Source organism: Electrona antarctica (genome assembly GCF_951216825.1).
Source record: "Electrona antarctica genome assembly, chromosome: 2".
NCBI lineage: Eukaryota > Metazoa > Chordata > Actinopteri > Myctophiformes > Myctophidae > Electrona > Electrona antarctica.
The window spans coordinates 21,201,686-21,213,360 of record NC_136807.1 but is presented as its reverse complement, the minus strand read 5'-3'; the positions used below and the strand labels follow the sequence as shown (position 1 = coordinate 21,213,360).

The following is an 11,675-nucleotide window of genomic DNA, read 5'->3' as shown; positions in this document are numbered from 1 at the left end:
TGGATCTGTTGCAGGTTAGTGAATAAAAATAGGTTAATGCTATGTTTTTGATACTGCAGATAGGCTACTGCAGACTAAAATAATTCTGTTGCAATTTTCCACTTAATTGTACAGTATATGGTCCCTGTCTGTTAAGTAAACTAACAAAGTAATAAAAGTAAGTTTGTCTTCAAATGGATTTGTTCTATTGTGCTTAAGTGTGTTTGTTTCAGTTGATTGTCTGGTCGATGATAATACATTTTCCCCATAAGGTGCAGCAGAGAGGACTCTGATGGGCCAAGCTACAGTGGTTGTGGTGAAGAAACGTGATGCAGATGACAAATCTTCAGATGATGACTGTGTGATTTATCGATATGGCTCCTTCTGTACCGGGATTGAAGTGATTGGTGAGTTGTGTTTATGAATTATAAACACAAACATCAAATGGAGGTCTACGGTCATTTATATGATTTTCAATTAATCTCTTTTTCCATACTGTTTAACACCTTTGCTTTCAGAGGGTATTGAGAAAGTAGAGATTGTGAAAATGGACAATTCTGTGATGATGACACCTAAAGCTGAGAGAAAGGTGTTGGATCTTACAGTTATTTGCCAGGGAAGGTGAGTACTACCGCATTATAAGTTGAAAACTTGAATCAGGTCTTTAAGAGAGAACCTTAATAATAATATTACAAAACAGGTAATTACAAAAACTAGTCTAAAGGACAATGTCAATGGTGTGTCATACATGTTTAGCTTATTAATAATAATAAAGACTGAAGAATGACTGTATATACTTACTGCTAATTTTCCAAATCATACCGAATGTGGTCATCAAGAAAGCCAATGTTTTCCGTTAATTTCAATACAGTAAAATCAACTTGCAGGGACTTGTCAGATAGATAATTTTTGATAAAAGTTTTATTGCAACGGCAGGTCGCATTTACTATGAAAACGTGCATTTCCCGTCCATTAGCTAGTCACCCCATGCCTCCATATATGGTCATGCCTTGTGACATCACGTGACATCACGTGACATCATCAGGGATCTCCATATATGGGCATATATGTAGTCGCGACTAGACGATTTCGGCCATATCACACCTCCATATATGGTCACGCCTCGTGACATCACGTGACATCATGGAGACCCTTAGATCTTGTGCATCTTTTGGTCAAAGGCTCATCTAACCCTGGATAACCATACAGGGAGAAGAACTCTACATCTGACCTCAAACCTCAAACCCTTATATCTCCATATATGGAGCTGACCTGTTCTGACATTCCATATATGTTGATCCTTCCCCACCCGTCCTTCCTGTTCTGACATTCCATATGTTGATCTGACCTCATCAAAGCCTGTACACTCAAGACACGCTCCATATATGGCCAGTACAGAATTAATTCCATATGTTGATCTGACCCCCTATGCCAAAGCACCAGCGCTCGCCCAGCAGTCTGGTGTCTGCCGTCACCCAGGCGGATGCATGCACACGACCTCGCCCTTCGGGGCGTCTTACTGGTTATACTTAATTTTACTGCATTTATAAATTATGTTTTTATTTGAAATGGCCCTGCATTTGTCCCTGCATGGAGAAAAGATTGATTCATGAAATAAATAAAAATCACACAGTAGGCTATTGTTAAGCTAAGATTGTTTCGGTTATTCAGGTAAGTTTGGTAGAATTGTAATTGTAATTGACAAAATGTAACGAATGATAATTGCAACGAATGATAACTGTAACCTCTAAAAATTAAGTAACATGGTTTATGTTCACATACTGTGCGATATATGTGACCAAAGCTGTGAATAATGATGTGTATGGACGGTCCTTTATCCTAGTTGCAGTAGAAGTACAGTCTTTGAACAGTCATTTCTATGTTCTTTCTCCAGCCTTCCAAAACAGGTGTGTAGTGTGATTCTGGATGCTGAGTGTTTGAGGCCCATCCACACAGAGTGCAACATGGTAGAACCATCTAATGAGTGTCAGTTCGTGTTACGTCACTTCTTCAATGACTCTGGTGTCTACTGCATCAATGTGTCAATGACCAATGATGTCAGCCTGGCTGCCACCAGTGCTAAAGTCAATGTCAGCACGGGTATGTAACACAACCCTTACATGGTGAAACTTACATATAACTTAAGTTACGATAAAGTCAACTATAGGGTGAGCATAAAATGTGACGAGACATTCCATTAATTTGCTAGGGATCCCTAGAAAAACACGACCCTTTCAGCGTGCAAGGTGTATGGTCTCCATAACGATTTTGACACAAGAAATTGAAATCTATGACATGTATGTACCAATGGCCCCAGGTTATTCCTGGTCAGATGTCCTGTCATGCAAATGCAGTCGGGGGTTAAGGTGAAATAGACAGATGGTAGAATAGATGAAAGGACATGATTTATAATTATCTTAAGATCTCCCTCAGGAATGTCAGGATCAAAAAAGTGCGGTCAACATCAATGCGGTCGACATTCTGCATGATGGACTTTCAACTGGAAAACATATTAATTAGGCTTTAGCTATAGACTGAACACTTCCAGTAGTTTGAAAACATTGTCCATAAACCACGCTTAATGACGCTGAAATGATAAATCCATTGTAAAAGTCATTTACGCATATTTTGAGTTTTGGTTATAGTTATGATTTCTAGTCTGCTTAAATACTGCATGTAGCAATATAACAGGGAAGTCTTATCTTGGTGTTTTATAACCTCCGCAACTGTTTGACCAAATTCCTGTGGAATGGTAAACGTCCCAGATTGAATTTAAAAATCACACCCGTGTGAACTGAGTGGTGCACCTCCCCTCCCCCCTTCTCTCTCTCTCTCTCTCTCTCTCTCTCTCTCTCATTAGCAGGCAACAGTGCAGCACTATCTCTCTCTCTCTGTTTCTGGCACAACAGCGCCACTTGCCCCTACTGGTACTCATGGTCACACATAGGTTAACACATAGGTTAACACACAGTCACAGACATTGCTGTTCCTTGGAGTGGTTGCACCACTCAAAAAAGGCCGGTAGATCAAGGTGGTCTTGGCATTCCAAATCTGTTATTGTATTACTACGCCTTTGGTCTCCGGCACTTGGCTCATTCATTGGTCATCGCCCCTTGAGCGGGCGTCTCCTTGGTTCCCAAGGGGCTCCAATTTTGTCGCAGCCTTTACCCGCAGCGCGGCCCGCAATTCAGCCGCTGCCCGAACATTACGAATATAGGAGCTTTCTCTGTCCCTTAATGGTATTTTCGTCCAGCGTCACCCGCTATCTTCTTTGCCGACACCGGTATTTGCGCCTAGAGGTGTGGTCATGGGCGTGTTGGCACGCTTTCCCCTAAATTGCTATTTTGGTCACACACATTTGGGAAGCGATAGTGGCATTTAAAAGCACCCGTAAGCCATGCCAAATTAGTTTGGTAAAGAGCGGCCACCGCATGCTTCAATGGAGATGTCCAGGCACAGACTATAGTCAGGCTGCCTCATCTCTCCAATATTCATATTGCATCTCTTTGAAGTGCCTGCCACTTCCTTGTGTCCATTGTGTTTATATAATTGTATAGTCAAATAAGTTATTTGTGCCAGCCTGCTCTTCAGTTCATCACCAGCGTAGCAAATGGTTTAATCCGACTTGCCGAACTTTCCTTTTCGCTTCATACCGTTCCGTAGAGACGATCTACACGCACAATCTATATAGCAAATTAAAGCCCTAATTTCGTAGTTTACATAGAACAAGATTTGAGCGAGTTGTGACTCAATGAAAAGACGAGTGTTCTTGGCTCTGTGCGTGTGGAGAAAAAAAAAGAACGGCACGAGGGGGGGGGGGGGGGGGGGGGGGGTGTTGCAGCAGCAGCGGCTGCGGCTATGAAGCAATATAGCACTAACGGGCGACGGTTAAGGGATCTATTAAAGGGATCTCTTAAAGCCAAGACTGGTGATTGGTTAAATATGGTTTAATTATTGCAACGCCCAAACCACACCTATGCATAATATAACGGGTAACGGAGGTGTTTAAGGGATTTAGACAGGTAACCAAAATACCAACTTTAGTGGGGGAACACCCTTTCCCCACTCCTAAAACCCCAAATAGTGGCTTTAGAAAGATGAGACAAAAATGGAGCCCACAAATGTGCACCTCTACAACCTGTTCATCTCATCACAGCCGGATTGACGGCAGATGAGAAATCTCATCCAATAATATGTAACTTGCAATGGGTTTGGAAGAAGTCACATAAACATCTTTCGGCCTCTATTTGTCTTAACCAAAAGCTATACATTGGTTCTCCATTTATTTGGAGACAGTGGCTGGATAAAGGAATGTGTGTACTTTGATCAGCTTCCTCAGTGTCAGTACTGGAAATACCTGCAATTGAAATATTTATTAGTACAAACATTTGGATCACCTTCTACTCCTTAGAGTGCTGATATTCTCACGTATGAGATTTTCGGAAAAGGACATGAAGCCTCACATTATTACACTTTTCTTTTAGAGCACTGGAATAAAAAAAAACGCCTCTGCTCTCAGACAGACATGCATGGGAGATTGATCTGGGTGTCTCTTACACAGAGAAGGAGTGGAATCTTTGACATTTTAGGAAAATGTATAGAGAACTTAACTCATCCAATTCAAGATCCCAAATAGAGTCCCTCAAAATTGTATAAAGCAAAATTGCGAGACTGCTCCAGTCCACATGCTGGAAGTGCCAGGAGGAGGAGGGCACTCTCAGGCACATGCTGTGGGACTGCCCTTTAATACGTGATTATTGGGAGGAGATTCGCCATCACATTGAGCGTATCTTGAGATGTGAGATCCCATTCTCCCCAACTTTGTACATTCTAGGTGATCCCAGTTCCTTTGATATTCAACCTGACACCCTATGATGCTGAGTGGGATCAAACAGCGCTAATGCTGGGTCGTAAACTTATTATGTGTGAATGCAGGGCTCCTTCTGCCCCCTCTGTGAATGTTTGGTTTAGTCAACTTGGTCAGGTAGCAGCACTGGAAAAACTCTCTTTCAAGCTTCTTAACAAAGTAGACAACTATCAGTTAAATGGGATAAATGGGAGGTGCACACTGGAGGCACTGTCTAATTGTGAACTGAGCAGACTATTATATGAACTGTTTGAATCTTTCTGAATAACAATCGTCTTATTATTTTCACATTTCTTTGTTTTTTAGTTTTTTTTATTGTTCACTTTTGCGTTCTCTGTTTTTGTTTTTTTATGCTTTAAGTATTGGTTTCTACATTATTGCAAACTTTTTTTTTCTGTAACCTGAAAATATGAATCATAATAGGAGAGTCTTTCTCATTTTAGGTTCTGCTCTGCTCTCATCTGGCACTTTCGCCATGGTGATGGGAGTCTTGATGGTTGCCATGGCAGTAGGAACAGTGGCATTCTCTTACAAGTAAGAACTGACTTGTGTTCGAAATAATTAAGTCTTTTGATCGACCACCTTGAATAAAGTGTTTATTGTATCAGTTTTGGACTTTATAATCACCTGTTTGAAGATGTGAACAAGTGGATGGGCTGTACGTATGCATAGTGATCAATAAGTGAGTGAGTAGAGAGACAGATAACTCTATGTATTTGTATTTTTGGCTTATATGTATGTAATGTCCTAGTCTTAAAATGTTCATGTACGTTTGTTTTCTGTTTTGCTGTAAAAAAAAACTTCAATAAAAATAAATAAATTATAGATTAAGAGATTAGAAAGACAGTAAACAGTAATCACTTTGCCTATACATATGATTTTACTCATCAGCTTGGACACATTTAGATGTGTATGTTTACAACAATTCAGAATGACAATGTTATTTATTTCATTTTCAATAGGCGATTCCAGTCGTATGGTCCTCTCAAGGAGGATGTTGTGTCTGCTGGACCCCAGGTCAGCCAGACTCAAAACTGTTCTGGGACTGCAATGTTCTGGAACCTTGTGAACAGACGCGGTGCTGTGGACAGCTGTCCACTGTTGCAGGACAGGCTGGTGTAAACCCACCACTTTCAACAACATGAGTCACCTGGGATGTGTTTTTTATACTTGTATTCCCATTTTGAAGTAAACCTTCATGAATGTTTATGAATTGGCTTATTTTCTTTAACTTTCAATCACTTTCAAGTGATAATTTCCCTACTGAAGTAATGTTTATGGTGTCAGGCTACAGAGTTCATTTTTATACCTATTGAGGCAAGTATTTCCTATCCTTTTCGAATAAATTTGTCTCAGTTTTACTTTAGTGATTTTTGATTATACAACATTTGCATTACATTGCAAAATAGTTGTAGTAAATATTCAATTCAACAAAATGCTTGAGGGATGTTCTGAATTTGAGAGGTGTCCATCACTGCCTCCTTTCCCTCAATGAAGTCCTAATCCTTCTCCAGACCTGACATGACCTACCTATCTGGCCTCAGCAAACACACCCTATGGCCTCCTCCATACCCTCACTGTACATACCAGTAAACAAAAGCACACTTGTTTAAGGCATCAATTAAATAATAAGGGGGGGAGGGGGGGTATAACAATTGACTAATCTGTTGCTCAAGTTCGGTTGAGACGGCACCCCTCCGTTGCAGTCTAAAACGATACTTTCCCGGCCAAAATAAAACTGTAAAACGGCGGTTGTTAGTGGCGGCAGCAGGATTCAAACCCAGGAGGTGTGGATTAGAAGTCTAGTGACTAACAAGGCACACTACCAAATTGGCTGCCAGAGTGAGGTTTTCAGGCTGTAGAATGTGAGAATGCTCTGCCTCGCGGGCCCCCTACTACTAGTGATATTGGGGAGGAAAAGTAAGCTAGCGTCACTGCTCCTCAGTCTCTGCAACCTTGTTGTTTTGTTGGACTGCAGTGTTTGAAAGGCACTTGATCCATTTGCCTTGTCTTGTTCTGAGCATTTTCAGGAACAATTTTAATGCATGATTTGACCTTTTCTCATTATGGTTACGAAGACTGCAGCATTAACTGTAATTTGTGTGATAGAACAAGCTGGTCAACCAAGATTGCATCTTAACAGCATAGTCTCTAGGGTTACAACATGAGATACTTGAATGCCCTGCCTGTTCTCAAGCTATACCCTGAATACTTGAGGGACTGAGAGCATTTTGAAAAGAAGTTTACACAGGTTATTCTGCCTCAAATCTAAGTGATCTAGGACAGTGGCTCTCAACCTGTGGGTCGGGTCCCCACATGATTTTGAGGAGGTCCCCAGATGACAGTCAAGTGACAATTTAAGTAACCGTTTTAATACATAAAAACATAAATTACTGCATGAAAAGTAATCAACACACTATACTAACTTGCCCTGTGGAAATTAATTCACTGGATAATGAAATAATGACCACCAGACCATCTGTGAGTGGGATGAAAGAGCAGAACAGGAAGCCACACTGGCTCCATGCCGAGGTTCTGCAGAGAAGAGCAGCTGTGACACCGTCTCCACACCATAGCGCAAAACTTTCTTAAGCTGCGCACTTCTTAAGCTGCGCGCAGCTTAAATTCTGAGTTTTTAGACAGCTGGTGGATGGAAAAGAAGCTCCACCTCCGCCGAAGACTTGAGCGGAGGAGAGCGTTTCCGGGAATCTGGCCGTCGCGCAAGTCTTCCGCGGAGGTGGAGCTTAATTTCCATCCACCAGCTGTCTAAAAACTCAAGCTTTAAGCTACGCGCAGCCGAGAACGTGCGCAGCTCTTTTGACCGTGTGGCAGCACCTTGTGACAGGGAGGGGGAGTGGCCTGGACAGCTGAATGCTGAGAGGAGGATGTTCAAGTTCAAGATAGGAGTGGTTCTCCACTGAATGAAAGAACCCTGCACTCAATCCTGCATGGAGAATATGACACCAAACAAAGTGGCCCTGATATTCTAAAATATTAAATATTAATTATTGCACTTGCTGTATTATGAGCACAGGGGGTACATTACACATTGAACTTGTATTTAGACTTGTATTTAGGAGGTCATAGATAGCTGAACAACATCAAAATAATGTGAGTGTAATCTTGATATTAATGAGAATACTAGTATAGTAGTCTAAATATTCAGACTCAACACTTATATTTATAGCACATAGGTAGGTTGAATTATGTCAAAACGTTATCTCTACAGAATACCAAAGTAATGTTAAAGTAATCTCATCCCCTCAGTACAACTGAAATCTGTTGTCATACATTTGTTAGAAGCAGGCAAGCCGTCATGGCATTTAAATTTCAATTGTTCAGCTGGACTATTCTGTAGCCTCACTGAAAGATATGTGTATGGTTCCCACCACTGCAACCTGACTGTTTACCATACATACACAGAAACTCATATACTGAGTTATACAGTAACTGGCCCCTGGCGAATTTTTGTCACCCCTGTGTCAATTATCTAATGTGATCCTGGGCTCTACACACCCTCCGCCAACCTAGTCCCCATATATGGGGGACATGGGGAGAGCAACGGGCTTGAACTCATGCTTCCTTCATGCCTGAGTGTCCAAGTTGCTCCTTTACACCTGACAGGGGGGAGTTTCCCTGGTTGGACGTAGCGCGTGGAAGGAACACGTTATTCCAACCAGTTCCTTTCCCCTCCATCAGGCGCCCCGGCTGGCCAGGGGGAGGCAGTTTAGAGACCAGGATTACTGCATGTTTTTTGTGAGGGTTTTTGTGAAAGGGCCTTTCTGTGTGGAGTTTGCATGTTCTCCCCGTGTCCCCTAGGGTAGGTACCCTCACAAAAAACATGCAGTAATCCTGGTCTCTAAACTGCCTCCCCCTGGCCAGCCGGGGCGCCTGATGGAGGGGAAAGGAACTGGTTGGAATAACGTGTGTCGTGTTCCTTCCACGCGCTACGTCCAACCAGGGAAACTTCCCCCTGTCAGGTGTAAAGGAGCAACTTGGACACCCAGGCATGAAGGAAGCATGAGTTCAAGTCCGTTGCTCTCCCCAGGTTGGCGGAGGGTGTGTAGAGCCCAGGATCACATTAGATAATTGACACAGGGGTGAAAAATGGGTTACAAAAATGTGGGATAAGAAAAAGAAACTCATATACTGTAACTGTAACATAAAAGAAAAGGTCACTTGCATTTGTAGACTATAGCAGGTATGCTCACTTGTCTCCTTGGACACAAGGCAAGTAGGCAGACAATGATCTAGGCAGGGGCGCCTCACCCCCCCCCCCCCCCCCCCCCCCTACAATGTTGCTTGTTAGTGTGCTGCTATTTCAGCTTGGTCATGTGACTACCAGGCTAAAGGGAGGCGGTTTATGTGGATATAGGCTGTATTGGCAACTCCGTTGTCCACCATCTCCTAGCAACGGCAAGTTCTTGGGACGAGGGATTGAGAGGGGGTTGGGTATCTGTAACTCTGGCCCATATCTCTCTCATCTACATGACTGAACAGTTTAACCTCCATTAGGCGGCCTACAGAAGACACTAGAAGAGAAAGGCTATGAGAAGTACATTCAGAAACCGCAATTTATAATTGTTTTAATTAAAACTATAATTTATAATCAAATCAAATCAAATCAAATGTATTTATATAGCACATTTAAAAACAACTATCATTGTACCAAAGTGCTTCACAAGGCAGAATATAGTGGAATACAATACAATACAATAAAATGCAATACAATACAATACAATTCAGTGCAGAAGACGTTAATAATAGAACAGGCAAATAGGACAAAGTAATCTAAAGGGAAAGGTGCAAGATCATGTCGGTGATGCAAAGGCTTGTGAATATAAAAATGTTTTAAGTTTTGATTTAAAAGACTCAACGGAGGGCGCAGACCTAACGGTGAGGGGAATGCTGTTCCACAGTGTGGGGGATGCGACAGCAAAGGCGCGGTCGCCCCTGAGCCTCTTTTTTGTGTGCGGAACCTCTAGGAGACCCCTGTCTGCTGACCTGAGGGTCCTGGTAGAGGGGGGATAGGATAGGAGGTCGGTGATGTAGGAGGGGGCCAGCCCATTAAGGGCTTTGTATGCAAACAGGAGGGTTTTGAACTGGATTCTGAACCGGACCGGCAGCCAGTGGAGAGAGGCCAGGACAGGGGTGATATGATCTCTCCTCCTGGTGCTGGTCAGGAGTCTGGCTGCTGCATTTTGAACAAGTGTAAGTTATAAACGAAAGTTCAACTGAGAGGTGGAACTAGCCTCCACCCAACTCAGTTCCCTCTTTCCAACCCATTCAGCCCGGCTCCAATCAGATCAATGTAACTCATGTCGGCACTCCTTTAAAAGGGCGCCTCCTCCTTCCCTGTCTCACTTGTGCTATCCGTTCAGGTACCCGCCACCTCCCCGACACTGCCCAGCAGCAGGCTCCACCAGGTTAGCCCCACAGGGGCGGGCTCCGGAGCCCCTGCCTTCGCCAGGCAGGATCCGAGCCAAGGCTCCGGCCCGTTCCCCATGGGGCCCACGCCAAAGCTCCTCCACCATGCCGTGCACCTGTCATTCCATTTCAGTCATTCCATTTCCGTCATTCTCATGTTTATCCATCCCTAATTCAACCCATCAACTGTTATTCTCTCCTGCAATAAACTTGTCGCATCCTCCTCATTGTCTAATCTCTTACAGTTGAAGTTGTAGACGGGACAGGGATGACTGACTAATCCCAGTGTAGAGGGCATTGCAGTAGTCTAACCGGGATGATATTAGTGCGTGGATGACTATTTCAAGGTCGTGTGTGGAGAGAAATGGTTTGATTTTGGAGATGGAGCGGAGGTGAAAGAAACTGGATTTGACTATTGCATTTATTTGTTTATCGAATTTAAACGCGGAGTCAAACAATACTCCTAGATTTTTGGCATGGGGTTTGACAGAAGTGGAGAGGGTGTTTTGGATTTTCAATTTTTTTTTGGCTATCTATATCAACAAACAAGATCCTCAATTGATTGATTGATTGATTGAAATATTTATTAACAGTTTGCAGAATTACAGTACATTTCAAGCACAAACTCAATACAAAGACTGTTAACTGTGAGTGGACGACCCAATTAAGCATTACACTTGTTTACAAGAGGGTCCACCATGTTCAATTCATCAAAAATTCAATTGAGTGTGGGAGATGCGATGGCGCGCTGGATAGGCAGCCAGGCAGGCGCGAACAAAAAGGTTTAAATAAAAATGGATTGCGCAGGCTAGCCTATAGTTCAGCAGTGTTGCCAGATTTTTGCGAGAGAAATAAGCTAGAAAATAGACGATCAACAAGCTAGATCTGCTATTTTCAAACAAATCTTGATTTTCCTAAACAACACAAATCTGTAAAGCTAGTGCTACACATTGCTTGACTTGAAGAATCATTAGGAAACAATATAAAGCCCAAATTTACAAGCCCAAGACCCGATGCCTGCATACAACAAATTTACAAGCAACTTTAGAGATAAACAAGCCCAAAGTCACATAATCACATAATAAGTAGACATGGTAACACTGGTGTGGTTAGAATGAATAATATGCTTCCAACCACTAGGCTACTATACTCACAATGGGCTGGAGGTTGAGGTAGGCTATCCTATCTATATCTTATCCTTACTGGTCCTTGCTCATCATGGTAGTACAGATCATGGGTGATGTGCAGACACAGCGCTCTTCTTCATCAAATGGCCCTTGCCCAAAGAAACCCTATCCATGGGCTGATAGATGGAATGTATTTAATGCACGTCAGCATGGCCACCTAGCTGCCAGTCATTAAATATACATGTTGGTATTGGTAATGGACATTGGACACTACT

The 11,675-nt window shown here is 42.6% G+C and overlaps 1 protein-coding gene across 1 annotated transcript in view; it reads left to right on the top strand.

Moving 5' to 3' along the window:
* pmelb (premelanosome protein b) overlaps positions 1 to 5,968 on the top strand; it is a gene marked incomplete at both ends in the record, with an annotated part of 10,119 nt that extends 4,151 nt beyond the window's left edge. Inside the window, 6 exons of the mRNA XM_079514301.1 lie at positions 1 to 14; positions 252 to 386; positions 498 to 600; positions 1,874 to 2,079; positions 5,290 to 5,380; positions 5,809 to 5,968. The exon at positions 1 to 14 is cut by the window's left edge and continues 256 nt beyond it. Coding sequence (XP_079370427.1) covers positions 1 to 14; positions 252 to 386; positions 498 to 600; positions 1,874 to 2,079; positions 5,290 to 5,380; positions 5,809 to 5,968 — 709 coding nt within the window. The remainder of the gene's footprint in view (positions 15 to 251; positions 387 to 497; positions 601 to 1,873; positions 2,080 to 5,289; positions 5,381 to 5,808) is intronic.
* Positions 5,969 to 11,675: the final 5,707 nt, after the last annotated feature.